At 48.2% G+C, this 27,856-nt stretch overlaps 1 protein-coding gene across 1 annotated transcript; it reads right to left on the bottom strand.

Moving 5' to 3' along the window:
• Positions 1-822: 822 nt before the first annotated feature.
• On the bottom strand, positions 823-27,856 carry PRDM11 (PR/SET domain 11; the record flags this gene model as incomplete). Its single annotated transcript, XM_084263112.1, has 7 exons — positions 823-2,987; positions 3,839-4,489; positions 7,528-7,715; positions 23,486-23,553; positions 25,907-26,169; positions 27,083-27,186; positions 27,741-27,856. The coding sequence occupies 7 exons, from the start codon at positions 27,854-27,856 to the stop codon at positions 823-825; spliced, it is 3,555 nt and encodes a 1,184-aa protein (XP_084119238.1).

A 27,856-nucleotide genomic window follows, 5' to 3' on the forward strand; every position in this document is an offset into this window, starting at 1 on the left:
CACATGATCTCATGTCATAATATACGTATGATAGACTGGTACTACGGTTACCATAAAAGGAGCTGAAAGCCAAGTGTTACTCTACAGCCCAAAAGTAGGGAGATCTGAGAAAGGGACATCACAGTTTAGTGGAGAGATTTGTTTCTAACTCAGAATTAAAACCCCAAAATCACGTCCCCAGCCTTTCCCTCCTGCCCGTAATCACTGTGAGTGAAGGGAGGTCCCACTCAAGCAGAGAGAACCGGGTGGAGAGCTGGGGGGGTCGACATAAACGCACGGGATGCTCTGTCAGAAATCAGAAATCTGACGGTTGTCAACAGAAGGCTCAAATGGCTCAATAACTGGACTGAACAACGGAAAGAGAGGCAGAGATTAAAACTGAGGGGGGAAAACCACAAATGACCAACCCCAAAACAGAACAACACAAAAGAAATCCAACCCAACGAATCGACAACACACATACGAAGGAAACCGCCGGGAGGATGAGGTTGACAAAGACCCGTCGTCTAGCTTATAGATCCTTAGGTTTGAACATGTAGAGTATGGCCCCAGCACATGCTTCTAAAGAATGAAATGTTGCCACCTACACTGCAGCTGCCATGGTTGGAGACACCAGTAAATGTCTGAACATTGTCTCAAATCTTTAAAATTCTGCTTAGCTTCTATCAGACGCACATCGTCTTAACTTTTAAATTTTCAGTGTGGGTTTTTCCTTAATATATATAATATATATATATTTTTATATAATATATCAAAGTTTTAGAGTATAGATTTAAAAAAAAAAAAATTATTCAACAGCTTTCTGATCTGAGGCATTCCTTCCTAAATATCAGGGTAAAACTCAGAGCCATGGTCCATGCTCTGCAACATCGGCTTCTGATCAAGAGACGACATCCTGCTCAGCATTTCGGCTGACAGCGCGTAACTATTTCCCGACTTCTCCTCGAACCAGCTATCTAGCGCCCTTTTGCAATCGAAGTTGGCAATGGGCGGCCCGTTAACGGCAATCGTCAAAAGATCACTGAGCTGCTCCAGCGTGAGCCGAGAGCGGTTGTTTTTGCGCACTCTCTGCAGGGCGGTGCGCCCCTTCTCACAGCAGGCCGATGAGGTGGGAAGGACTTTGAGGATCTGAACTATTTTATTTAGGAGGGGGAATCTCTGTTTGTATTTACAGATGTGACTGAGCAAGTCTTTAAAACCATTTTTGGTATAATAATCCACCTTGAGTTCGCGCCACTCCATGAGCAGACTCCCTCGGGTGTCCATCCCCTCTCTGCAAACCTCTCTGGAAAATGATGGGACCGTCTCCAGGTGTTCAAATATTTGTACCATATCTTCCTTCCCATAGCTCATGAGCTCATCAGTACTTCTGGGCCAAGCTGCAAGGTCAAATACCTGACACGCCTTCACAAATGTCCGGCTACGGGAATCAAACCTTTGGGCTAGGATCACCTGGGTCTTCTGGCAGATCTTTTCTCTGATCGACTGGAATTTGGCTTCAGCCACCCGTAGGTTTTTCACAGCAATACCATTAAAGCTTTCACGGAAGTTTTCCTCGAATTCCTGCAAGTACTCCCCTGGCGAGTCTGCCAGTCGGCTGATCTCCTGGATGGCCTCCTCTATTTTATCATCCACCTGTGACACAAGAAGGTACTCCCCTTGGAAGACGTAGGCAAGGCGTGAAAGTACAGCAATCACATCCAGCAGGAAGTAGATGAGTTTAATCGACTGGTAGTCCATCAGGAATTGCAGAAGAGCCAAAGCAATCGCAGAAGCATCCGCCCTTTGGGTCTGGCCACTTACATCTTTGAGATGAGCCACAACCTCAAGGTAATCCTTGATTAGAGCATTGAGCACATTCTGCTCCCCAATGATCCACTTCACTGCTCGAATGTCCCCCAAGAATTCGGTCTCCTCACACAGGGTGGCAGCAGTGACTCTCAACTCACACATGAGTCGGGGAGAGTAACGATAGAAACTGAGCAGTTGCTTCAAATTGTTTTCTAGCTCCTCCAGGCACGGGAGTTCTTTCCCGCTGATTGCATCCAAAATTTCCAGATGAGGCCTGTGCACCATAAAGGGCAGGCAGAGTAGCCAGGGCAAGGTCTTTCTGATTGTCATGAACAAGTTGGCTCTCAGGCTGGCAGTAATGTTAGCACCATCAACTCCCAAGCCAATAGTTGGCTTCTCATCCTGCAGCCGTATTCCCAGGCTGGAAAAAGCCCTGTCTAGTGCTTGGAGGTAACTGTCTGTTGTGGAAAAGCCCAGCTCCTGAAGAGACAGGAATTCGGTTGCCGGAGGCCCATCGCTGCTTGTGTACTGCACATAAACTGCAACCGTGTCTGCGAGTAAGTCGTCACTCTGCCCGTCCAGAATGATGCTGAGGAAAGGAGACTGTCGGATGCGTTCAACCAGGTCCTCTCGAAGAGCCCGGGCGATATGGTGGATTAAGATTTGGCAGTCTCCCTCATTCATGTATTGATCCACCACCTTAAGTTCACACTTTCTCAGTAGTTCTGCTAGAGGCCGAAAGTCATAGTAGGGCCTGCCCTCCAAGGCCAAGTGATAGGCTGTGTTGAAGAGCAGGGTCATATTTCGGCACATCTCTTCCGTCTTCTCTGGGTGCATCCTGAGCTTGTAAAGCTGCAGGCACTTCTTGTGGAGGTTGCTCTGGCTGTGGAGCTTTATTGTGTGTATCTTGAACTGCTTTGAGCCAATGATGAAGGCCGAAGTCCGAGAGGATTGCACTGTGTACTGCCTACAGACGTGGCACCACATTTCATTCAAGGTCGGGGAGTACCGCAGAAACCAAAACTTTTTAAGCCACTCTTGCTTGAACCGTCGTATCCTCCGGCCCGTCGCTGAAGACATCTTAGAAGGCTCGTCTGTAGCAGCAATCATATCATTTGAAACAGATTCATCAGCAGAATCCACTTCTTGGTCATCATCCTCCATGATGGTGGGAACAGAGATGATGCTTTCTGAAGCTGTAAGAAAAAAAAGAAAAAAGAGAAAAAAGGAAAAAAATAAGGTATTTACAAAGTTGCTAAGCTAGAGAAGCATCCTACTGGTGACAGTACAGCATTGCCTGACAAGCTGGCCACAACCGGCTCTCTCCTGCCCACAAAGACCTATGGGTAGAATTTGAATCATCGCTTTGAAGGGAAAATAAATCAATGTTTCTGCATATAAACTTTGTTTCCAACATGCCACAATGGACAGCAAGAAATGACACTACAGCCTGGCCACTTGCACAATACATGGTGCGACTGAAACATTCCTTTGGTGAAGGCTCCTGGCTGCTGCTTGAAAGCAAGTTCCTGGAGGAAATGAAACATATCTTCAGCAAGGGACATATGGTTGTGTTAAGGCAGTGGAGGAAACAGACAGGGCTTTCCAAAAAGGGACACAGTGGGACATGGTTTCATACACAAAGAGCGCGCATTCCAGTGTTACCACAGAGCCATTCGGACTTTCTCAGTAGCGTGTGAGGCACTGCGGAGGGGTTTCCGCTGCAAGAGAATGCATCAAAAATACAGCAAACAAACTGTCTGCAATGGAATGTCTCTTTTATTGGCAGTGCATTATCAATTACAATGGCAACAAATAGAGCAAGTTGTCATACAGAGTCTTTCCCAGACAGTGTCTTCCACTGTGCCCACAGCTGTGTCAGCTCCTGGCCCACCCAGTCACAAAACCTGACAACGAACCTTCCACAGAACCACGTGTTCACCTGAATACTCAGAGCAAAATGCTTTAGGTGGGTAGAGAGCACACAGGAATCTCACTACTCTCCTTAGGCAGGGTTTGGAGAATGCTGTTACTTGGCAAAGCTTACCTGTGGGGTCTGAGAACTCTTGAAGCTCAGGTACCTGGGGCGGTAGCACGGGTGGCTCAGGTAACTTCCCAGATCGCAGCATGTCTAACTCGGCCTGCAGCTCCCGGATCTTCTTCTTCAGCCGGATGCAGTTGGGGCAGAACGAGGTGGTGGGGATTTCATGGGAGTTGCCTTGTGCAGAGGCCAGCGACAGCTCGGTCGGACTGTCTGCTTTGAGTGACAGAGGCTCTTCTTCCTCATCTTCAAGGATGCCCACCTCTTTGGCTGAGCTGAAAGAGGAACCATGGGGGACCTTCCATTCCCCCTCGCTCTGGTTTCTGACGAGGTTCAGGGAGCCATGCTGCATGGCACTGCCACACCTCTCAAAGATGTCTTCAGCCTGGTATCTGGATGCTTTTCTGATGGAAAGCTGTTTACCCGTTGCTAACTGATTCTCGTCAAATTTGGCGGACTCCAAGGAAGCTTCCAGGACATCTTTGAAGATGAGGTCAATCTTTTTTTTCTTTGTTTGGGGATGGGATTCCCCCTCATCACAGCTGCGTTTGTAGGGGCTCTTCCCTTGCTTTAAGGTGGTGAGCTGGAGTGACCCCCTCGAGTCCTCCTGATTTTCCACGTTCTTCTCTGACTTTTCCTTCTGCAACTTTCCATCCCCTGGAAAGGAAAACGAGGGGTGGGGATTATCACCAGGAACCGAGCAACATCCCTCAATCTAAAACTCAAATAAACAAAAAAGAACAAAAAGGCAGGCTGTATCCCTGCAGGTCTGCACATGGCGTTACAAACCAGGGAACTGACAAACTCAGCGGAAACCGAGGCCCGCAAGAGGAGGAGCCCTGCTAATGGGCTCATCTGCCAAAACAGAGACAGTCCTGGGTAGCCACAGCGGAGTAGGACCCACACGCTTTAAAGAGAAAAGAAACTACAGCTTGTTTAACCTAAAGGTAGAACCAACCTGTGCTAGAAGGAGACTACAAGGTGAATGACTGAATTGTGGTGGAACCTAACGCTCAGAGCTCAAGCGCCATTTCGGGCTGGCTGGAAGACCTGTGCCTATTTTGACTTGGTAAAAGGTATCAAGTACAGCAGTGCAGCATGAGAGTCAGACCGTTTCATGACAACCCCAGTGTCTGTGCACGTGGCACAGTATTTGCAAACCCCTTCACTCCTGTTCAGTTTGGAGGCTGCTCCAGAAACGCAAAGGTAAAGGCGTAAAAATAACTCGCGCTCTTAAACCCCAAGGTACCCATTGTCAACTGAGCTACAATGGGTGAGTGCCCTCCAAGGATGGAACATCTTAGCTTTTCCCTGTGGAGTCTAGAGGGTGGCCATTCAGTGGTTTACAAAAAAGAAAATAATAAAATCAACCTCATACAAATTATTATATTGCTTAAAATAAAGGGAATAGCCAGATTTCCTTACCTGGAAATTCAAAAGACGATAGGTTTGGCTCAATTTCCATCATTCTTCTATCTTGTAAATAACTTCAAGCATTGATGGCTTCCCAAACAAGACGCTGCTTTATGCTGATTTTTGGTTTTGTTTGCTTTTAAAGTGTATTCATGCTTTCATAAGAGTTACGGAGCAAAAGCTACCATTCCCTCTCTAAGGAGAGCAATGCTAAGAATGCAGAAAAGATTTGAGACTCGAAACAGTTAGAGTAAGGCACCGTGAAAAGGGCTGGCCTGAATGGCAGGGATTCTGCACTGGGTTTGGGTGCTGGCTGGCAAACCCAGCCACATCTTCAGTGAATCCGTAACAACAGATCTCATTTTCCGCACACTGATGAGGAATGTCTATGGCAGAGCTTTGAGTCTCTGCCCTAGCATTTACCCTGTTACAGATTATAGCAACTACTGGCCGAGGTAGGGGTTTAGCAAACGCATTTGTCTTCTTTCTCAGTGACTTTTTTTCCCCCAACCAACCAAGTGGTTCAGCCTTATGGAAAAGCTAGAGATAGCTAGACGATCCCTTGGATCATTGGTCTCAACTCCACTGATGAGGCGGGTCAGAAGCTACCGACAGAAACAACCCCCAGGAACCATGTTATTTTTCTGCGAGTTAATAAGGCGTGCCACTTCACTCCACCGGCTGTCTGCAGGGGATTTGAAATCTCTTCAATAGAAAGTGACTCAACAGGTTTTGGTGCTGCTCCCTGACTGCGTCCCAGTGCCCTCCCAGCTGAGGCTGTGCTGTCTCTTGCAGTGGCCCAAGTGCACTTCTTTGCACAGGCAGGCTAAGCCCAGCACGCTGCACAGTAAGTTCACCAAGACGTAAGGGGGTTTCTAGGGTGGTGTCCGCAGCCATGTGGGTTTCTACCTGAGCGTGAGTTAGGCTACGGCAGGTCCTGAGAAGCCCAGAGGCAGATCTTCACCGCACTCATAGCATGGAGCAAGATGTGAGTTACCATTTCAGCTCCCACAAGCCACGTCAAACCATGATTAAAAGGCATGTCTGTGTGGTAGGGCCGTCACTCGTGGCCTTGGTGCCCCTCCAAGGGCATGGTCTTTCTCTTGCCATACTTTCAGAAAGTACTAAGCCATCTGCTCACCTGACGTGTGTGGGGTGCAGCGAAATCACTGCAGCCTGTACCAAATGACTCAGTGATCATCATTAACATAGAAAAGCACATTCATACCAATGTTAATTCTGAAGTGGGAATTGCCCGAGTACAGCCAGTAAGATGCAACACTGCAAGTGCATAGTAACTCCAAGGTGACAGAGGATAACCAGCTTTTTCAGGACATCTCGTCCACTCCATGATTAGAGAGGAGACACCTTTTACCAAGTCAAGGCAGCAACAGCAGCTGTGTAATAATATACATGGGAATCTTAATTAGGAAGTTAGATTTAGCAATGCTGCCCCTCTGAAGCCCTGCCATTCTGTGGCTAGGCCTGGAAAGAAATGCCATTAATTAACTTCAGGTCTCAGCACTGTATAAATGAACAGATGCATTAAGGAGTTTCACCCTCCTCTAAAGCTTCCTATAGTGCTTACATTGCATTGACCTAAGGGACTGCTGGGTTTGTTCCAGCACAGCTATTCTTAAGATAAGATAACAATTTTTGTCCAGGGAAGAATCAGTTTGACAAGTAAAAAGCCTCCTGTACGTTGTACATGCACTCTAAGGTTGTGAGACTAAGGAGTCTCTAGCTGATGTCGCGCTGATCCCAAATTATCTTTCTGAAGAAAGAGGAGATAAATTAAGCGAGGAAAACGGACATACAAACACACCAAGGAAATCTGTCTTTCATATGCACTCAAAACCAGACAGTGCTCCCTCAAACCAGCTGCTCTGCTCGCAGGAGCCAGAGAAAGCAGCAGGTTCAGAAGGGGAAAATAATGCCTGTCTATGGGACCACCAGCTTTGCAATCTTCAGGCCAGGAAGTCTTGTGACAGAGGAGCTCTGTGATCCCAGGGCTTTGCAGCACAAACATGACATGACACACGGCACGACATGACACAGCACAAATCTTTCTTTCGTGATCTCTGTAGCAGCGGTTACATTATTCTTCCTGCACACCCATCCATCCAGGCCATGCAGAGCTCTCATGCAGAGGTGCTCTGCTTCTAGAAGCGCAGCTCTGCTCACACAGCCTGCGCATCACCTTCCTCACCCACCGCACTCGGTCCAACAAGGGGAGCAGCCCAAGGGGATGGGGGCAGAGAGCGGAAAGGGAAGGGACTCACCACTTGTGAGATTTCTGTTGATGGTCTCCTGGGACATACTGTGCAACCGCTTCATGTAATCCTCGCTGTACCAGACCCTCAGCTTCTCCCCAGGGTGGATGTCACGGCAGGCACGGAAGTAAATCCTCTCGCTGTGCTGAAAGGCCATCAGGTTCTGCTCCCTCTCCTCCCGGGAGATGATCACATACCTGAGGGTGAGGTGACAAGGCAGGCATGAAGCACAAACTTCGCTCCTGTGCCCCCCTCCCATGTTGTGCCAGGATGACAACCACAATGAAGTCAGAATGACCTTCAGAGAGAGCCATCAACACAGCCAGACTGGAAAGCATGGAATTTTAAGTAATGGTGTGCAAACTGCCAGAGATACAGGACAACAAGCATGGACACCCAGGAAAGACCAAGCCAGTGGGTCCATTTCTGTTGGGGAAGGGATGGCAACAATGTAGATCCAATCTGAAGAAGTATCTCTGCCAGTAATGGTGATACAGACTCTCATGTGTATATATTTCTTTGCCTAGCAATGGAAACAAGGAACTTCTGCATGCCCCACCATCAGTGCACATCCCAGGACTACCTCCTGTGTTCTCAAGAGCATCTGGAATATGGCAGGGGCCTTCTGCCTGTCTCTTACCCAAACCCACCATCTTCCTTTTTAGCAGAAATCCAATTTCCTTCTCTCCTCTTGGGCAAGCAGAATTGAGATACTCGAGGCAGGAACAGGGACACCTAATGTACATATGGGTATTACCTGGTTGTCCAAAAGGAAACCAAGGACCTGCAAGTAGTGGAAGGATGTTCAGTGGGGTGTGACATAACAATGCAAGCAGCTTTGCAAGTCTCAGGAAATGCCAGTACCACATCGTGGGGATCTCCCAGCAATGCTGGCAGAAAGATCACTTTCTGGGCATGGGGTTTGTTTTCCTGATTTAAACCAGCTAAATTTCAGCTCAACATAAATGTATTAATTCGCACTCCAAACAAACAGTCCTCTGTGCAACTTGGTAAGGCAGAGATCTAAATCTAGGATCATATTTGCTCTTACATTCCCTGTGTTATTGCTAGAGGTCACAGAAAAAGCTTGGTAAAACTGGTTCCAGGTGCCACCAACATGAGCTCATAACATCCACCCAGGACCAGAAGGAGGCCCTGTTATGGTATGTACAGACTCAAGAGAAGATCTGAACAGTTCGCAGCTAAAAGTCTTTTCTTCTCTTAAATGGTTTCCCTTGGCTATTCAGCACTCCCTGCCACAGTAACACTAACGAAGGCAAGCGGCGCATGACTCCTACGACATCTGCTACCAGTCCTTGCCCAAATGTTCCCTTAGAGCTCACAGGTATTTCTCTGGCTTAAGACAGCCATCATTTTTTCCTTCACCACTCTCCCCTTCTCCAGCTGCCTGCACACACAGAGAGAGACACAACCCCACCTGCATGTGATCCAACACACAAAGGTCATAAACTTGGTGAGACTTCCCACAAAACACAGAAAACAAGCCTGTGGTGTCTCAGACTGCCTGAGGCTCCAGCAGTTCTGGTTTTAATGTTAAGCAACTGTGCATGTGCCGGCAACCTGCTGTATTTTTCCTAATGTGTGCTACCCAGGATGCTCCGCAATCTCCAGCAATTATTAAAACAGCAGGTTCTGGCACTGCCAAGACCAGCCCAACACTGGCTTTTGTTAACCCTTAATTTTACTTTTGATGGCAAAACAAAGGAACTTTTGAACCACTAGTTTGTGTACTTGAGAAGGAACGGAGGCCTGGAGCAAGGCGGTGGGAAGGAGTTCTGGCAATGGAGCACAGTGAGCACTGGCAGGCTGTCATGTCTAGGTGTTAGTGACTCAGCCAGCCACAAGATACACAACCCTTGAGATAAAGCAATGTGCTGTTGTCAGTCTGATGCCATGCAGTACAGGATATCCTAGCTGCTCTTCCCACTCCAAGCAAAACGCCAGGATGCTGCCTAGTACAGCCCCCATGGCTGCTCCGCATCCCATCGCCCAAACACCATGGAACAATGACGAGATCAGGCTGCCCCAGCAAAGGAGCCCAATTAACTGCAGAGATTTATCACCCCCATGGCACTCGCATCCCCACAGCCAGTGGCACTGAGGAATTCACGGGGCAGCAGAAGGACATCCCAGTACGTTCCCAGCAGGCTGCATTTGACAGATTTAGAAAATTCTCTACCACACAGCTCTGTGTGGGGAAAGCCTGGGTAACTGTTCCCACCGGGGCTCACTTTTCTTATGAAGTAGTTTATTAAGCATGAGCATGCTTTTGCTGTTTGCTCTCCTCCTGCCCATAAACCCCTCCAAGTTTCTGCCCGAGAGTGTCCTTCAGCTCTGTTGCCCAGAGCTGTCCCAGCACAGTGGGGAATTGGAAAGAGAGGGCAGGCAGTAGGGTGCTGCATCCCTGCACTGCCTGGCCACCCGCTCCCAAGCAGTGTCTTGCAGCAACCAATTCACCAGGAGGTATTAGGAAAGCTCTTGACAGTTGTGGAGTAATCCAGTCACTGACACGTTCCTTCACAGCTGCTGGTAGGAAATGCCTGGTTTATGCTCTGCAAGGAAGCTTTACCTCTGTAGTACTTCCCTGAGGAAACACACGCGGGGATGGGATCATCCACAAAAATGAACCACTCCCAAACCAGAGCTGCCCAGTCCCAGCTCCAGTGAAAGCGACCCCAGGGGCACAAATGTCACAGGTTAGGAAGGACCACAGAAAACCCTAATTCCACCTGTTGCTCAAAGACAGCCCTTGCTACTGCACACCACGGGTTAGAGGCAGGTGATTTCCTGAGGGCAGAGGAAGTCACTCCACAAAACCAGCAGCCTGCCTGGGAAGGTGGGGGCACAAGCTGCCTGTTAAGGAAAGGAGACGTGGTGCAGGTCTGCCTTCAGTGACCTATCTACCTTCCCCAGGCTGAAGGGCTCATGTCCCGAGCAACCCTTCCTGTGAAGGCTGGAACACAGCCAGTCCCACTGACAATGCCAAACACTCAAGCTGAGCTGAAGCAAGGCTACCCCAGTTTAGATGCTCAGGACAGGCCGACACAAGCACTGTGCAGACATGGGCATGGCCCCCCCTTTGCACAGAGGGTTTCCCAAGGGACCGTGACCCCACAGGAAGAGCAGGGTTGGGACTGCCATCGAGGCAGAGCCAGCCACCCAGAGCTGCTCCTGATCCTGCAGACAGGCATTCCCACCAGCTGCAAATAGGTTGTTTCATGTCCTGGGGTGAACCAGGCTCAAGAACACGGCAGACTTTGCCCAGGCTACTCAGAGGACCGGCCTCTGCACCTATGGAGACCATTTATGACCCATCTGCAGCTATTGGAACTTGGATCAACCCCATGGCTGCCGGAGACACAGCTTCTTGCTTCACAGGGGCTCCTTTCTAGCCTTTCTAGCCAGCAGCAAAAAAAAATCCTTGTCTCCCATTTTCCTAAGCTACAGCTCACTCAGGTGATCCAAATTGCCAGGTTTTGGGATGGCCCAGTGAGCACGTCCAGAAAAATGTCAAGGTGTTTTTTGGCTGCTGGGACCATTCCTTCCCAGGAGGGGGACAGAGCTACCAGGGGAGACAACGAGGAAGAAGGAAAGCCCTGCAGCTGGAGGGAGGCTCAGGCTTCTGCCTCCCCCACTCTGGATTTGCCCCATGCCTACTCCCTGTCCCCTACACTGCTCACCCTCTGGCGGGGCCCAGGGGTGCTCTGACAAGGCCCTGCTAGGGCAGAAAGCTGCAGGGAAAAGGCCACTGACCTTTCCCAAATCAAGCACAGGTGCAGAGCCAGGGCAGGACATCCCACGCAAGCGAGCTGCAACCACCCCAGGCAGAGACTCCATGAGGTGCCGTGCCTGCAAACCCTGCCACGGCCCTCCAACACCGAGTGCCCCTCCCAGGAGACCCAGCACCCATCCTCAGCTTGTTACCAGTTCAGCCAAACATTATACGAGAGAAACAAAAGACTCAAGAGCAGCTGTGTTAAAAGTGTTATATATTTATTGCATTCTTAACAAAAATATTTTTAAAGGGAGAAATTATTTGCAGCATGTACAAGACATGGACATACTGGGGTTGAGCACAGCAGTTTGCTTTCACATGAGTAACTTACTTCAACAGCCAGTTAATATGATGGGTGCAGGAGGAAGTATCCTTTGTGTGCCAGTACAGAAAAGCCACTCCACCGCAGCGTCTACACAGGGCAGGAGATAGATCCCCAGATCTGGGCCAATCTGTAACAGTCCACAGAGGAAACTGGGGGAGACATCAGGCAGTTTATAGTACAAGGTCCTTTCTCCTGAGCAAAGCCCAACCTTTGGGGGTTTGCATTGAAGGCTGCGCATCCTGTGCCAGGAAAATGGGGTTCTTTCTCTGAATACACCTGTGTGGGCAAACTGATGGCAGCGACGATGCCGACTCCCTTCAGTGCCCAGCACCTGCAGGAGTCTCCTCCTCTGCAGACCTGAAGGTTCCTGGAAGGGCCCCCTCAGACAACACCAGAGGAGCTAATCCTATCAGTATATCCATGGGACAACATCAGCAGGGACCAAATATTATAAAAATATAAAAACCTCCTTCTAATATATAGCAGCAGCACTGTATTGACTCAAAAAAGCCTTTAAAACATATCACCATTTTTTCAGTTCTCTGTGATTCATAAATTAGATCTCATAGAACTCTTCTATGAGATTTCCCAGTCTTCCCTTCAACTGAAGAGAGACTGTGACTTTTGCAGAATACAAATGTTTCAACAGAAGTAAAACAACATTCTCAGAGGAAGGTGAGTGAGTACGGCCCTGGTCTGGCACTACAAGGAGCACCTTGTGCATGAAACCAGTATGGGTCATTCCTCGGGCATTTTTTTTCTCCTTGCCAGACCTCAACTTCCTCAAGCAAGGGCCTTTTAATCACACCACTAAAAATAAATTACTTGAATTAGAATTATAGAACAATTAAAAAGAAAAAAAGGAAAAGCATGTCAGGAATGCCCAACACAGCAGACATACAGTGAGCTTTCCAGAAGAGAAACCAGCGCACTACACTTTCAAAGGACAGGTCAGACAGATTAAGGAAGATCCTTCAAGATCACGCAAACCAAGCCATCCTTCTGCTACCCTGTGCTGCCTGTGTTCAGCTCCCACTGAAGTTTACCTAAGTTTTTGGCTAAGTCCGTAGACATGGCATGACAACAGGCATTCATATTAACTTGATTAGTTTCCTGCAGCCCAACTCCACGTACAATAAGACAGCCCAGAGAGCAGTGGTGTGCTATCTGTGCGTGGCAACACCTCAGCCCTTTTCCCTGCTGCAGCATGACATGATAATGGTCCAGGTTTTTCCAGAGATGGGGGCAGCACACTAGGTGCAGATGTGTAAATCAAGCAGAAGACAGACGTAAAAAAGCTGCCACACATATGTTATCAGCACATGAGGTGACATTATTAAAGCCTAGGTTCAGAATCGGGGTTGTACATGGACACCTCATGCAGCACCAAAGCAATTCCAACGTCGTGACACAGTTTTCTTGTGCCCCCTCGGGGAAAGCAAGCAGTACAAAACCAGTGTGTCTAGGATTTTAGCCTCTGTAGCTTTGAATTTAGATTGTAAACTCTTCATAGGAGATACACAGTACAGATCCCATACTAAATAACACTAAGTGCAAAGTAACTGTACTGAAATGGACAGAATTACAGGGATACAAAACCAAACTGCTCCCGAGGTCAGAAGCAGGCCCTACATCTTCCCTTGTTTCTGTGCAGACTCTCACGTTCTGAAGAGGGTGAGGCTGTTCAAAACCGAAGATTACTACATGCAAGAAAACAATGGGATACATTTAAATGTTGCTGCATTTTGAAATCATCATATTCTAGCTGCGATTGTGAAGGGTAAGTAGGGGGCTCAGTCTGGAGCAGACAAAGATTAAACTCTTTTGATATAAGTGCATGTGGTACTGCAGGATTCAGGCACGTGCCACAGCAGCCTAGACCTACCCTCCTGTCTCCAGCATCGTGCCTTCTCCCCTTCCCTGCACAAGCTCTGCATTTACACCTATCTCCACAAACTTGTGCATAAGTCACAGTAAGCCCTGGGTTGCCCGTTATTGCTGGGCGCAAGACAGAAGTAATGAGCACTAGGAGTCTTTAGAGCTGTAAGAATACATCTCTGAGCAGTGCATATATATACTAATTGGCAGGAAGGTGACAGGAAGGCAATCAGAGGGTAAATTTGTGGGTTAATTGCAGAGGGAGCTGTGCAGTACAACGTCTCAGTAAATAAGTTTCACAGGCACAAGAAGAGATCAAGACAATGATTCCTATTGCATCTCTCAGCGTATAGAACGTGCAAAGCACAGGGAAGCCAGTGGAAACTCCTAACCTCTAAGAACAGGAAGATGTCCTACAGCCCAAGCTCTGTAAGATTTACTATTTCTCTTTGTCATTGCAGAGGACCAGCCCTACTATTCAACTGCCATAATTCATACTGCTCTGCTAGCTAGCAGGGGGAAGGAAAGGTTGGGGTGGCTGTTGGCCTTCCCCACAGAGTACTGATACACATAGAGAGGCCAAGTGGGCATGCAGCAGCTCAGGAAGGAGCACCCTTCTTTACTTTCTATGAAGCAGACTAAAAATGGTGCTTTCTTTTTCGTGACCTGGTAGTCCGAGCAGGAGGAGTCTGTTTTGGGGGGTTTTGGTTAGACTCTGCACTGGGCTTGGGGGGCTGTTTTGAGCAAGCAGCTGGCAGAATAGACCCCTGCATGACACTAGGATCCTCTACTCTATGGAAAGCCCGGACCCCATCACGGATTTCTGACAGGGCCTGGCACATCTGGCCAACCTGGCTGGTGAGGTCAGTCATCCTCTGACTGATGACATGCATGCTGCCTGCCATGTCTCTGTGAATAGCCACCAGCTCCTGGCAGAACTGCCTGAACAGATCTGTTTGCTGCATGTGGGAATGGAGAAGCTGGCGATCGAAGCTGGAGAGGGGCGGGCTTCTTGTGCGGGGGTGCGGGGGTCTGCAGGACGAGGTGGTGTGCGGGGCTGGACGGTGCAGTTCCTGCCTTTGGCTGGTAGCTTCCGAGTGCTCTGATGAGGAAGAGCTATGGAGGAAGGAGGGCCTGGAAAGATGATTGATTCCTGTACCAGCCCTCTGCAGCGATGAGAAACGGTGTTCCTGAGAAGTGCCTGGCATCTCTTCATCTTCATCAGCTTAAACAGAAGAGGAAGTATGAATTATTAATGTGAAATCCCTCACAACTCTGAATTCTGTTTCATGGTATCTCAAAGCACACAGAAAACGGGTTTTCCCCTCCCCCAGTCTGCCAGTTGAGACAAGCCTGTAACATTAGCTTCTGCGTGACAAGCTTAGCCATAACAGGCCTGAATAGCAGGTGAACCCATCAACTGAGGAGGAATCCAAACTGCCATTATATCCTAGATGCAACATTGTTCGTTACTAGAAGATAAATCCATTTTAAAAAGGAGCAATGACTCCCCTCCCCCAAAACCATAACTAGCTGGAGCACTCCAACATTTTGGAGGGACAAAGGCTCCTGGCCTTTGGTCCAGTCCAGGCACACCCTGACACATTCAGTTCCTCGTGCCAAAACCCTGTGCCCGTGCCATTTCTTGCATCCTCTGCACTGACAAGAGAATAGATGTAGTATTTGCTGCCCACAGAGGCTGTACTGGGAGGCCACTACGTGGCTTGGCATCACTAAGAGAACTGGCAGCAACAGGACCCTGTATTAATTGGGCAAATACACTTGATGCAAAACCAAAACCAAAGCAGAACACCATGCAAAAGTTCCCCTCAGTCTGATAAATATCCAGTGATATGCCAGTTCACCGGGACAGGCACATCAAGCATGACAAGAGACAGTATTTCACTTGTTGCCACTGCCCGCTCTCTCTTTGCACAAGCTGGATTCATTCTGTCGCTGAAACAGAGGTACTGGCTTCCTAGGTAGAGGCAAAAATGATACCAAGTCCCACTTTGCCAGTTCTTGAAGATTTCTGTCCTTGCTTTCCCACTAAGAACATTACTTCAGATACAAGGTAAGACCTAATGTGTTAGGACAGTGCCACCTGTGAAGTGTTAGTTGGCTCGCTTCCCAAAAGGTTAGCCCTTCTTTCTCTCCTTTGTATGCCTAAAAGCTCACAGACCAAGAAGTTGCACCTTCACACAAGAAAACTTCATGTACGCAGCTGGGAAAAGAACCTGCATAAAGCAGCTTGTGGTTCTGCACTGGAAGGTGCCTGAAAGATGTGGTGCAAAAAATACTAACTTAGAAAGCAGGGACAGTAGTTTCCTAAAAAAAAAAAAAAAACACTGAAGAAGGGGATCATTATCATCTACCTTTTTCACAGCACTTGTGCTGAGCCTTCAGACCGGTAGTGAGAAACCATCACTGGCCTGGCCTCAGAGCATAACCACAGTGATCCCTGAGCCCCCTCAGCAGCCCTCCCAGAAGATGGTTACCATGCAGTGATCTGTTAGAGAGCAGCACATGGTTCTCAGCCTGTCAGCACTGCTGCTTTCTTGGTGTGCATGAAAGATGAACAACTTCTAATCCTTCTCAAACACTTTTTTTTTGCAGGCTGGAGGTAGCTGTGCTTCAATTACAGATGTTCCCTCACTTGTAGGATTAGTTCAGGCTTAGGACCCATTAAGAAAGTGGAATCTGAACAATGTCTATCTTTAGAAGACAGTATGGAAAAAGACTAGACAAACAGATAAAGAAGATGATCTTAACTTGGAAACAGCTTTCCCTCAATCCATCTCAACACTCCATGATCACCAGAGCAGGCTGTCTTGAAACCGAACACGACAGTAGGACCTGGCTTGACAGGCAACCCAGCATCTCAAAACGCGCAATGCTCTTCTGGTGTCAAACTGAGATAGGCAAACATAAGACAAAGAGGTGTTAAGGCAATGATACTTACAGCTTGTTGACAGGCTGTCAACCACGTCCAGATCCGCTCTCCGGAAGCCGTGCATCTGGCGTGACGAATGCAGTGTCGACTCGATGGCTCTCTCGTGGGCGGTCAGGACGACGGCCGAGGGCCGCCCCGTGCTGCCGGGGCTGGAGAGGGACCTCTGCATGAATGCCAGTTTGTCCTTGGTCCTTCTCTTCATGTCGTCCCATCTGTGTTTAATGTCCTTTACAGACCTGGGGACCTGGCTGACTGATGTGATCTGCCTGGCTATGCCTTCCCAGATCTTGTCCCTGTCAGCATGGGATAGACGCATTGTCTCCCTCCCAAACAGCATGGCTTCATTTCGGGTCACTTCAGTGACCAGAATGTCCAGTTCTTCCTTGGAAAACTTGGGCTTCCTCTTTCGTTCAGCCATGTTCCTTGGGTTGAACATCCCACAAAGCACAATTGGGTAAAAGGAAATCAGTGCAATGCACCCCCCTGCATCCAACCACTTGGCCAGTGTGGCACTGGAGCAGAGGAGTTCGGTGAGATCCGGCTGCCCCCACCCACAACAACCTCTCAGTTTTCCTCAATTGCACCAGGAAAAGGCAGCTGTTTTGTTTTTAAGAGGCAATTTTCAAGCTTAAGAAAAAGAAAACACAACACCAAGCGACACTAGTGCGAAGGAGCCTTCTCAGCTTTACACTCAGAATGGAATTTTACACTTTGTCTGATGCCTTGACTTACGTACGAGCATTTCAGCACTGCCTCGCACTACTTGCTGTGGTTTGTGCACAGAAAAAAGTGTGAGGACTCACAATCCCATAGATGAATCAGCTCCTAAGGTGACACTGCTCAAAAAATGGATTCTTCAAGAAATTTAGAGGCCTGAAACGTATCTTATTGCTCTGCCTGGCACGACACGCAACAGACAGTTTCACACCACCCTTTCTGTTAAAATTTGCAGGACGTCAAGCAGAGGCTACATCAAACTGTACTTTTCTCAGGGGAAGGAGACTTCAACTAGACTCAAGGGCCATTTCTACAACTCACATTTCCAAAGGAAAAGTCTTTTTCTTCAGCGCCAGGGGTATGGTACATCCAGCGTTTGTCTGCTTCACAGCAAGCTCTTGTTTCACTCAGAAATGGTTGCTGTTTCCTATTGTTCTCAAAATGAATGAGGCCACCCACTTGCTTTTCCTGGCTAGGCTCTGCTGTCACTGCTGCTGACAGGAGCCTGCTCCCCATTCCCGGAGCTTCAAACAAAAACCTCAGCCTCAGCCATTAGGGAGAAGAGGCAGTCCTCCTGAGAACAAGCAGTTTTGGCCAAAGAGGTGTCTCTGTGTGTGTGTGTGTGTTAATTTTTCCAGTCATAGTTGAAGGAAACTTTGAAGCTAAACAAAACACTAGTCTTAAATAGGGCTTCGTTTGGTGGGGGGAGGGAAGGCAGCAGATCTATTCAATAGGGAAGGAGACAACAAACTGTGTGAACATGTAGTTTTGCACATAAACAAGGTAGGATTGCAGGGAGGGGAATAATTGGCAGCCTGGGCAATGGACCCATGTGTATAAGCACACGGAACAGCACGGAAGAGATCAGAGGCCACGGAGGAGCAGAACTGCCGGGAAAACTTAGCTTACGCCTTGATCTGAATTACACCAGAATGAACTAAAATGCCAAAATTGTTATTCTAGCACTACCTGTTACAAAAGACCACTTTTACACATCCTCAAACAATTAATTAATAACAGGGATGTCGGGAATGTTTTTGCAAAAGGTCAACCTTTCTGGTGCTCGTATCATATAGTTCTTAATAGTTTAAAAGGAAGTTCTCAGAAACCTACAAGAGCACAGAGTTACAGAGCACAACGCTCATCTGACTGCAGCATTAATACAAACCACCCTAATAAATCTGTCACTACAAGCCTAGAAAATTAATGTTTAAAAAGGATATTAAGATGCAGCATACAAGAAGTACGACATCTTAATGCTTAGGCCATCTAACAACTGTAACTCTGAAGTGACACCATAGGATGGAAAAATGTACTGGCTTCCCCATGTGTTAGTTTTCTTTCTGCTTTTGGTCACAAATTAAACGTGAAAACAAAGATGCTATATGCTAGTAATAGACAGTAGATAGTATTACCAGGAGACAGCATCTTTGATTTTATTTAATTTGGGACCTACTGCTAGGATCTTTGCAACGTTTGGGTAATAAACTCTAGCTGGAACAGGTGAGACCCTCCTCTCTCAAAATACTGCATTTAATCCTAAAATCTTGGCTGAATGCTCTCTCTCTCTCTCACAGGCAGACTTTAGCCAACCCAAAATACTTTCTGAAAAGTTGGTATAAGCCCAGTCCTCAGCATTCTTCCTACTTGCCTCACATGTGTGATGGCCCTCCTTAGCACCTCCTCAGAGCTGGGTGCCTTTCAGTGCTGCCACAGCGCAGCAGAAGAGAGGTGGTTTGGGGTGCTCTCATGTGAAAGGCGCTTGTGGGCTGTGGACTAAGAAAAACCCACAGAAAGGCAGAAGATATTCTTGTTTTTCCTTAGTGCTGTTACACTGCTGTTCAATGAAGCTCACCGACACGGTGTCCTCCATCAGTGTCAGCAGCTGGTAACCTTGGATAAAGCTGGAAATCCAGTAGGAAATGCTGCACAAATCCAGGGAGATTGGGGAGCAAAGTGCACAGAGATGCATTTCACTGGGACAAACATAAATGCATCCTTGAGATACTGGAGCTTCACTTACGGAGAGATAGAAGGAGTGTTTAGGGGTGATGAGAATGAAATGATGCAGAGCCGGCAAAGCACTCGCTACACTGACCTTAAGGGAAAAACCAAAAGAAAACCCACACTTAAAAGGAGAAAGGAGTTGTCCCAGCTGAACCCTGGAAGGAAGGAAGGAAGGAAAGGCTACGCGAATCACTGGGCAAGGAAACATTCGCGGTTGGATTTCTACCACATTCAGCAAAATTGGGCTTCAGGTCTGTTCTCCAGAGGTGCCCACAGCTGCACAGTGCTGTCGGTGCCTCCATGTGCTGCAAACAAATCTCCACTGGCACGCTGTTCTGGTCAAAAGGAGGAACAGGATTTTGCAAAGTGTTTTGCGCTGATGGGGACTGAGACATCTTTTTGCTCTTCCCAGACTGGTTATCCTACCAAGTGCACTTAGGGCAACCTGTGGCAGGCCTGGATATTCAGATTTCAGGGTTTCCCCTCATTTGCTCCAGCATGACTTGGGTCAAAACTATTTAAGACAACTTAAGTATTCCAACAGAAACCTCACCGTGCAAAGAGTAATGAGTTCTGGCCGGTTTTAATTGCAAATTCAATTACATGTTATGTTCCCAGCAGGCACATTAACCTCCTCCTCATAAAAATGCAGACAGTATTACTGTCAGATCTTTTTTCCCCTCGTGCATTTCCTCTAGGATGCAGGGTGCCTCTAGGAGCAGTCTCTGATGTTTGTAACTACATCTCTGGGGACGCTGCGGGAGTTTTAGCAAGCTCTGAGGAGTCCCAGCTGCAGGTCTATAAATTCACACCTCAGCCCAGGTCAATCTGTGAGTGCGAGGCTGTACAGCTATTTCTTCAAAAACACACGATGTTGTAACCTATGTGATCAGCAGGCCCTTAATGATCATCCCACAAAGGTATCAGCTGGCTCCACTCTTCCTGGCCTCTAAGAAGCAAGCATATAAAACCACTTTGGAGCCTGGGGATATTGTTTTTGTTTTACAGGGATCACAGTCCTACAGTACTTCAGGATCCCTCTCCACTCTGCATAAATTTCAGCCTGCACAGCGGAAGGTCGTTTGCTGCACTTCCTTCGAGGCAGCAGAGACCAGTTCATGAAGTTCAGCAAAATGACTTATGTGAAGGCTGTCGGCTTCTACCCGCCCCCAACACATGGGCAGCCACACTAAACCCCATTTAAAAAAAAAAAAGCTATTAAAAGGTCCTGTGAAGTTGAAACAGCACCTCAGCACTTAAAAGATCTACTGATCTAAGTTGGTTCTGCTTTGAGTAGGCCATTGTAGCTTCCTTCTAAGCCCTGTTACTGCGCAGATCAAATCGCAGCCATCTCCATTCTAAGGAGACAGGAAGACATACAGAACAGCCTTGCACACTGCAGCCTCTTTGTTGCTATGTTTGGAGGGGAAAGGAGGCAGAGAGGAAAGTAAAGAAGAAAGAAGTGAGACAGCCTTGCTCCAGCTGTTTCACATAGCTGAGGGAAAGGATGAATTTGAACTGTGCCAAAATCCCAGTAACTCAGATACTCACATATAAGAATGGATACAGACTATAAATGCCAGAACTAGCCTGGAAATCCCACACACAAGACACTTCAACAATTTGGTTTAGCACCTCCAGCTTGCTGGTGCTTCCTATCCTGCACCTCAGTCTCAGCCAAGTGTTATATACACGTAAGAGGGATGTTTCCCAGACTTCCTGAATTACTTTCATTACTTTTCATTTTTTGGTCAAACCCTGTGTTTTTTTAAAGGTCCCCAACAACTAAATAACAGAATTTCCTCAGAAGTAACTGGGAACAATGGCTGGTTCTTCAGTAGCCCCGAGAACTTCCAGCAGCAGCAGCAGTTTATAGTTGATGGAGAAAGCACCTATTTTGCTTGAGGTATGCTTCCATCCATGGTAATCAGTCACCCTGACCCCCCCCAAAAAGTAAAAATGGGGAAGAGGTTTGCACACATCCCTGCAGTTTCATAAAGTACTGGGAACAACAATGCTTTACTCTGGACAGAGATGAAGGGTGCATTATTCTTGTGCAAAAAGGAGAACATGCTCCCAGAATCAGGGGCTTGTTTTGACCAAGTGACTGAAGAGGGAAAGGGCGAGAGGATGTTACCATCGCCATGCCATCTGCTATGCTTCGTACTCCTTCCTCCCTGTCATCCGCCGCCCTGGGTAAACAGCCACTTGAAATTAAACCAGCAAGTGCTGCAGTGTACACGCTGTCCTCAGTGGGAACATGAAAATGGACTCGGATGTGGTAGTCAAACAACAAAAACAATAGCCAGATCTACAAGAAGAGAGAGGAGTCAGCCCAAGCTGCCCTCCCCATGCCATACCCACCTACCCAGAGGGTGAGTAGATCTGCTTTGCAAAGCACTCCATCTGTGAGTGATGGCAAAGAGCACCATCTGAAAAACAAAAAGAGCGCTGTCTACAGCGTCCTGGAAGTATGGTTTCTGTGGGTAATCTCCATGACAGGTAACGTCCTACCATAGGATATCAAGTGCACCTCTGCTTGAAAGCTGCGGACAAACAAACCCAAGGCTTTTTGAGGACTACCATCTCCACTTGAACTGTCAGTCAGACTCTTCATAATGCTGCTATTAGAAGCAATTTTCAAGAGTGAAAACAGGAAGATCAGTAAGACTGGTATAGCCTGCACATGTCCTTTGATATATCCTTCCCCAGAAGAGCTGCAGACATCGCCTCTACACAAAACCACAACCTCCTCACCTTTTATGGCTGTACAGAACGGCCCAGTCCACACTCGCCTCGGGACTTAACCACGGCAAATACAAGTTTAGGCAAGAACATTCTGTTCTTTGGTCCTGGGGCCATGGGTTAAACCTAGACATTCAAGCTTGTGTTCATGGCACTAGGAGGAAGAGTTCATCACGTGATTTTTGCTTTACACAACTGTGCTTTCTACCAGATCACGTAAAGATCCAGATCTAAGCAGAAAAATCTCACTCTGGTTTCGGAACCCTTCAGTCTTTACTTCAAGATACATGTCCCTCTACCAGTCTGTCCACTTATCACTGCTTCTTTTAGGAGTGACAACTCCAGGCTCAGCCCAGGTCTACAACCTTCTCTCATCCAGTAGTGAACAAGTGTGACAGCTGATATTCCTTTAGAAAAACAAGATTCCTCTGCTGAACTTTATGAACAGTCTCAGAACAGCTGCTATCCACACAGAGACTCAAGTGCTGCATAAGTGGTTGCAACCAGCTCTGACCAGCCAGGTCAGTCTGGCATCTACCTGTGTTTCACACTCTCTTTTCCCTCAGACAGTGACAACTAAAAACCCCAGGCATCCAGGTCAACGAACCAGCTCATTCCCACACTGCATGAAACACCCTCTTGAAACAATCGCTTCCAAAATTCACCCCTGAAAGCAGGATTGGTCCCAACGTGAGGCAGGCCACAGCAGTCTCCCATTCTGGTGACTCACCATACACACAAGGCGCTTCAGCGCTTTCCCTCCGCCTCAGGAGGCTGCAAGAGTGACCTACATTTGGCAGGCACATGCCATTAAACATTTTCCCTTACTGCTGCAGTCAAGAAACCAGAGGCAGCCCCACTCTTGCTTGAGCACTGGCTGGTGTTTGGGTTCTGCTCCGTTGGGCCTGGGGCCGGCAGAGGGAGCGCAAGCACACGCAGGATTTCTACCTTCTGAGCTGCAGGAACTCTCTCCCATGTTTCTACTAACACGGTATAAAGCTGATGCTACCGATGACAGCCACCACAGACAACTGTTTCAAGTAAAGCCCAGAAGGGAGGGGAAAAAAAGAAGGGGGGAAAAAAAAAGTGAGGGAAAAAAAAATAAAGTGCAGGACCTCTTACAACATCCATCAAATGGGAAAGGATAAAAAATGCCCCAAACAGAATAAAATGCTACCTTGGGGATAATGCAAAGCATTCTGCAAATATCTGAGCATAAAGTAAAAAAAACCCCAAAAATAAAAAATGGAGCAAGACCTGTTAATTTTAAAGAGAGGATAAATAGGATCATCTTTACCATCTGTCCTCATTCCAGAAACTAGCCATCTTCCATACACACATCCTTGTTTTAGTCCCTTTCATTGAATTTTCACTCCAAAGGATACTCATCACAATAAACACTGAAAAAGCACCAGCACACCCTCTACAGAAGGAGTTGTGGCGTTTTGGTTTGGTCTTGTGTCACACAAAATAACAAGGAATGTTTGATGGCTTCTCTCTGGAAGACAGAGCCCCAAAAGGGAAGGCAGAAGAGAACTGGACTCACCTCATCCAGTTTGCTTTGGTTTCATCCGTCCCATCAATAGATTTGTAGCGGTTGTTCTTATCAACGACCTGCAGAACAAGAGAACAGAGGCAGCATGTCAACTAGCTGCTCCAGACAGGAGGCCTACAGCTCTCTCATCACAGATTCAGCTCCAGCCTTAAGTCAGGACATGAAACTCTACGCCATGAATGTCAGCGCCCCACGTACTACAGGTTGCTGCCTTGGAGACGCGTGTGGAGGCTACTCTCAAATAAGAGGCAGTGTACAAATTGCCTATGTACAAATATCCCTATCACAGAACTATGGACGCAGCTGACAGTATTTTCTAACAGTCCTGAGATAGAAAAGATTCACAACCCTTTCAGAGTAGGGCTGAGACACACATTTATTTTACAGACAGAAAAGCCTGAGTAGCATTTCATACCAGCAGCTCTCAATTGTTTCCCACCTATAATTCAAGTTCCACCTCTCATTTGTCATAATAATTAGTCTCTCTCAATCCAGTGACATGTCTGTCTCGCAGGTTAACTGAAGCCCATGGTATTAAGGTAAAAAAACGATGGGCTCGGGTGATGGGACTCTGCATGTAGATTACTTCCTGATGGACTGGATCTCCTCTTCTTTCCTGGCCCCCTGGGCCATCTCCTCTGCTCAAACAGGCTGGGAGGGTGTGCTGCAGGCCCATGAAAGGGCTCTGCAATCCCTATATACAATCCTTCACCTGTTCTCAAAATGATGACCAGAGCAGGTACTGGAGCCCTTGACACTGGGGATGGAAGGATGGCAAAGGGGAGAGAAGAAGCAAACTCTGATTCTTACAGCTGTGAAGTGAACTCAGGTGCCATGGCACCTGGTCTCCTTTCACATATCTATACTGCGGTGGTTTAGCTCTGGCTGGAGGCCAGACGCCCACCAAAGTCAGTCTATTACTCCCCTTCTTAGTTGGACAGGGGAAAAATAGATATTAAGTGGCTCAGGAGTCAAAATAAGGACAGGGAGAGATCACTCTGTCATCAACAACGTGGGCAAAACAGACTCAATACAGCGAAGAAGAAAGAAACTACCTAATTTATTACACTACACTACAAAGAACAGTGAAAACCAGAGTTGGGAGTGTGACCAGATCTTAAAACAAACGCAACCAGATCTTAAAACACTTTCCCCCCCCCACTCCCTTCTTAGCAGACTTTAGTCAGGATTTTGCTTCCTTCTTCCCCCTTGTTCGCAGCACAGGGGGGGCAGGGACTGGGGAAAATGGGGTTCTCAGCAACACCTTCCCCTCACCCCTCCATTCTAAGCAGACTTCCCTTTAGCCATAATCTTGCTCCCTTATTCCCCCTGGCTGCAGTACAGAGCGGCAGGTACTAGGAAAAAATGGGGTTCTTGGTTACTTTTTCATGAGTTGTTTTCCTCTCTCAGATCTTAAAATATCACTAACCTCCCCCCTCTGGCTCCCTACTTAGCAGCCGTCACTCTCGTCATGATTTCACTCCCTTTTTCCCCCCAATCGCAGCACAGGGGGGCAGGGACTGGGAGATAGGGGCGTCAGTCAGTCGCTTGCAAGTTGGTTTCCTTCTCAGCCGGGGGTGGAAGTGGGGGGAAGGCATTCATTCCACAGCTACACTGTGGGGTCTCACCCACAGGAGATAGTCCTCCACAAACTTATCCAACATGAATCCCTTCCCACAGGGCTTTATCTCTTTATTACAATGTCTCTCAGTCCCAGTCCTCCACGGGATTCCAAGCCTCCCCCCAGCAAACCTGTTCCAACGCAAATATTTCTCTCTCATCTCTGTGTCTCTGATTCTCTTCATGGCTGCAAGTGCTGGCCAGGGCTTGTTCCAACATAGGGCCACCATGTCTTCTCTACGTCCCCACCTGCTCCATCCAGCGCGGAGCCCCTCCACGGGCTGCAGGTGGGGTCTCGGCCTTTTCCATGGGTTTCTCCATGGGCTGCAGGGGCATCTTTCTCTCCGGTTACCTGGGCCGCCTCCTCCCCCGCCTTTCTCCGGCCTTGGTGTCTGCACAGCTCGTTACATCTCACTCCCTTCTCCGATGGCAAAATGCAGCTGCTTCTGGGTTGTTTTCTCCTATATGTGAATCTCAGAGGCGCTATGACTATCTCTCGGGCCGCGACTTTGGCCTTGAATTGCTCGTTGTTTATAGTTTAGGCTGGCAGAAAACTCTAACTGCTGCTTACAAAAACCCTCTCAGCAGCACAGCCTTGCAAAACTGCAACATATACCCTTAAGCTGCCCATAATTATGGCAGGTCAGTGTTTGCCTATTACCCCCATGGGTCAGCAGAGGATCTTCAGAGAAGGAAGAAGACGGTTAAGGTCTGGCTCCCCAGGCCTGCGAGTCCCCCAGCTCTGAACTGTATGGCTGGGGCATCACTTTAGAGGGGAGCCACATCACTCACCAGCCACGAGAAGAATCCTGCGGACTTGTCCTGGCTAGAGATCTGCCCCTCGTATGGCCCGAAGATATGACCTTTGGGGATCACCTCGTTCATACAGCGCACGTCGTTCTCCCCGTTGGGTTCTTTCACCACCTCCATTCCAGGCGGGATGGTCAGTGCTGCCCGGTCAGGGATGCCAATGGGCACTGGGGTGTCAGACACAAACACTGGGGGGCCATGGTTTGGGCACTCATCCACAAAGTACTCCTGGCAGGACTCGCAGACTGTGGGTGCAAGGGGAGCAGGGGTTAGGTCAGGCAGACATGATGCCTGCACAAGCTCACACACCTCCTAGGGGACACAGTGCTCAGGACAGCATCCCCTCTCCCAGCCCAGCTGAGTACCTTCCCCAAAGCCTCCACGCACATAGACACTTCACCAGCTGCTCACGTGTACTGCCATACATCTCTCAAAAAGGGCTCTGCCCCAACCCACACCTGCCCAACCAACACCAGTGCTTGTGGGAGTCTTGGTGCCCTACACACATTTGCCACTAACAGCAACATGGACAGGGAAAGGCCCTGTCACTACCTGCAGAGACAGAGGTTAGGGGGTCCTTGCAAATCCCTTGTTAGCAGAGATGTCCTCTAGCCAAAAGGTTTGATTCCCCACACACCAGAGGGGAGCTAAAATAAACATCCCTGACAACAAATATCCTCACCGCACAGCTGTCATTCTGTGCTTGGGAGAGAGAAAGCACCAGCAGGCACTTGAGGCACCTTCCCTGTGGCCAGACAGGACGATGATTTGGTATTTTATAGGTGTGCCAATGCAACTGGCACCAGTTTTCTTTCCCACAATACAGGGGAAGGGAAAGAGCTGTCATCCATGTAATGCTCCCTTTGCAGTTTCTGAATTCAAGTCTTTGACTCTTGGGCTTTTCCCACATGTATTTTCATGTTTACGGTACGCTTTCCACCCATCTCCTCACTCTTGCATAACCCCACAATGGACAAGCTGCTTTTGGCTAAGAGTTTCCCCACCAAATGTGCCAGTGTTTTCAGGAAAGCATGCAATTTGCTCCTGGGTTTCTTTTCTTCCCAGCCTCCCAACCCAAACTGGCAGGGAGCTAACGAGGAAAGAATGAAGTCTATGCAACCGGTGAAGCTGCTTTTCCCTCATTCACAAGACACTTACACCAGAAATCCACTTGCTGAAAGCTCTTGGTCATGATCAAATCCCGTTTCCCTTTCAGTTTCTTGGGCTCCACCTCCATGGACTGTGGGTCAGGCCTTCCAGAGCTGGGAAAGGAACAACAGAAAGATGACGTTAACCCACAAAGGTCTTGGAACTGCACAAAGCAAGGAGCAGGGGCAACAGGTTTTGAACAATGCTCCTACTCCCCATGCCTGCAGCAGAGAAATGATTCAACCTGCCATCCAATCTACCAAAAACTGAGATGACTTAAGGCCTGCAGCAGGCAGCTGCTTCAGAGAGAGCACCTCCACGCATGGCACAGACCCAGCACGTCCCACAGCAGGCAGGATGGGCACAAAGGGGACTCCCACCAGCAGAGAGGCAGCACCGCTACAGCCTGGTAAACATTTTGCTCAAAGGCAAGGCACAGTCCTCAAAGCATGCCAGCACTGCAAGGCACAATGTGAACTAGCACACGTAGCAGACGTGCCTAGCACAAGTAGGTGACCACCCTGTCACACACCTCAACGCAGATGTCACAAGGGAGGGTTTTAATAACTGAAAGGTACAACCATATCTCTCAAAAACAACTTTAAGCTGGGGCAGTAAGTGAAGAGAAGGGGGTTAGAGTACATCAGACTGAAGCTCAGCGGCGTACCAAGGCTGTCCATACTCCTGGTCCCGGTGCGGAGAGCAGGCCTCCTTTTTTATCGTCACCATCTCCCCTAAGGAAGGCTGGGTCTGGATCAAGCAGTCCTTCAAGTTTTCACTCAT

Source organism: Gallinula chloropus (assembly GCF_964237585.1).
Source record: "Gallinula chloropus genome assembly, chromosome: 4".
Classification (NCBI taxonomy): domain Eukaryota; kingdom Metazoa; phylum Chordata; class Aves; order Gruiformes; family Rallidae; genus Gallinula; species Gallinula chloropus.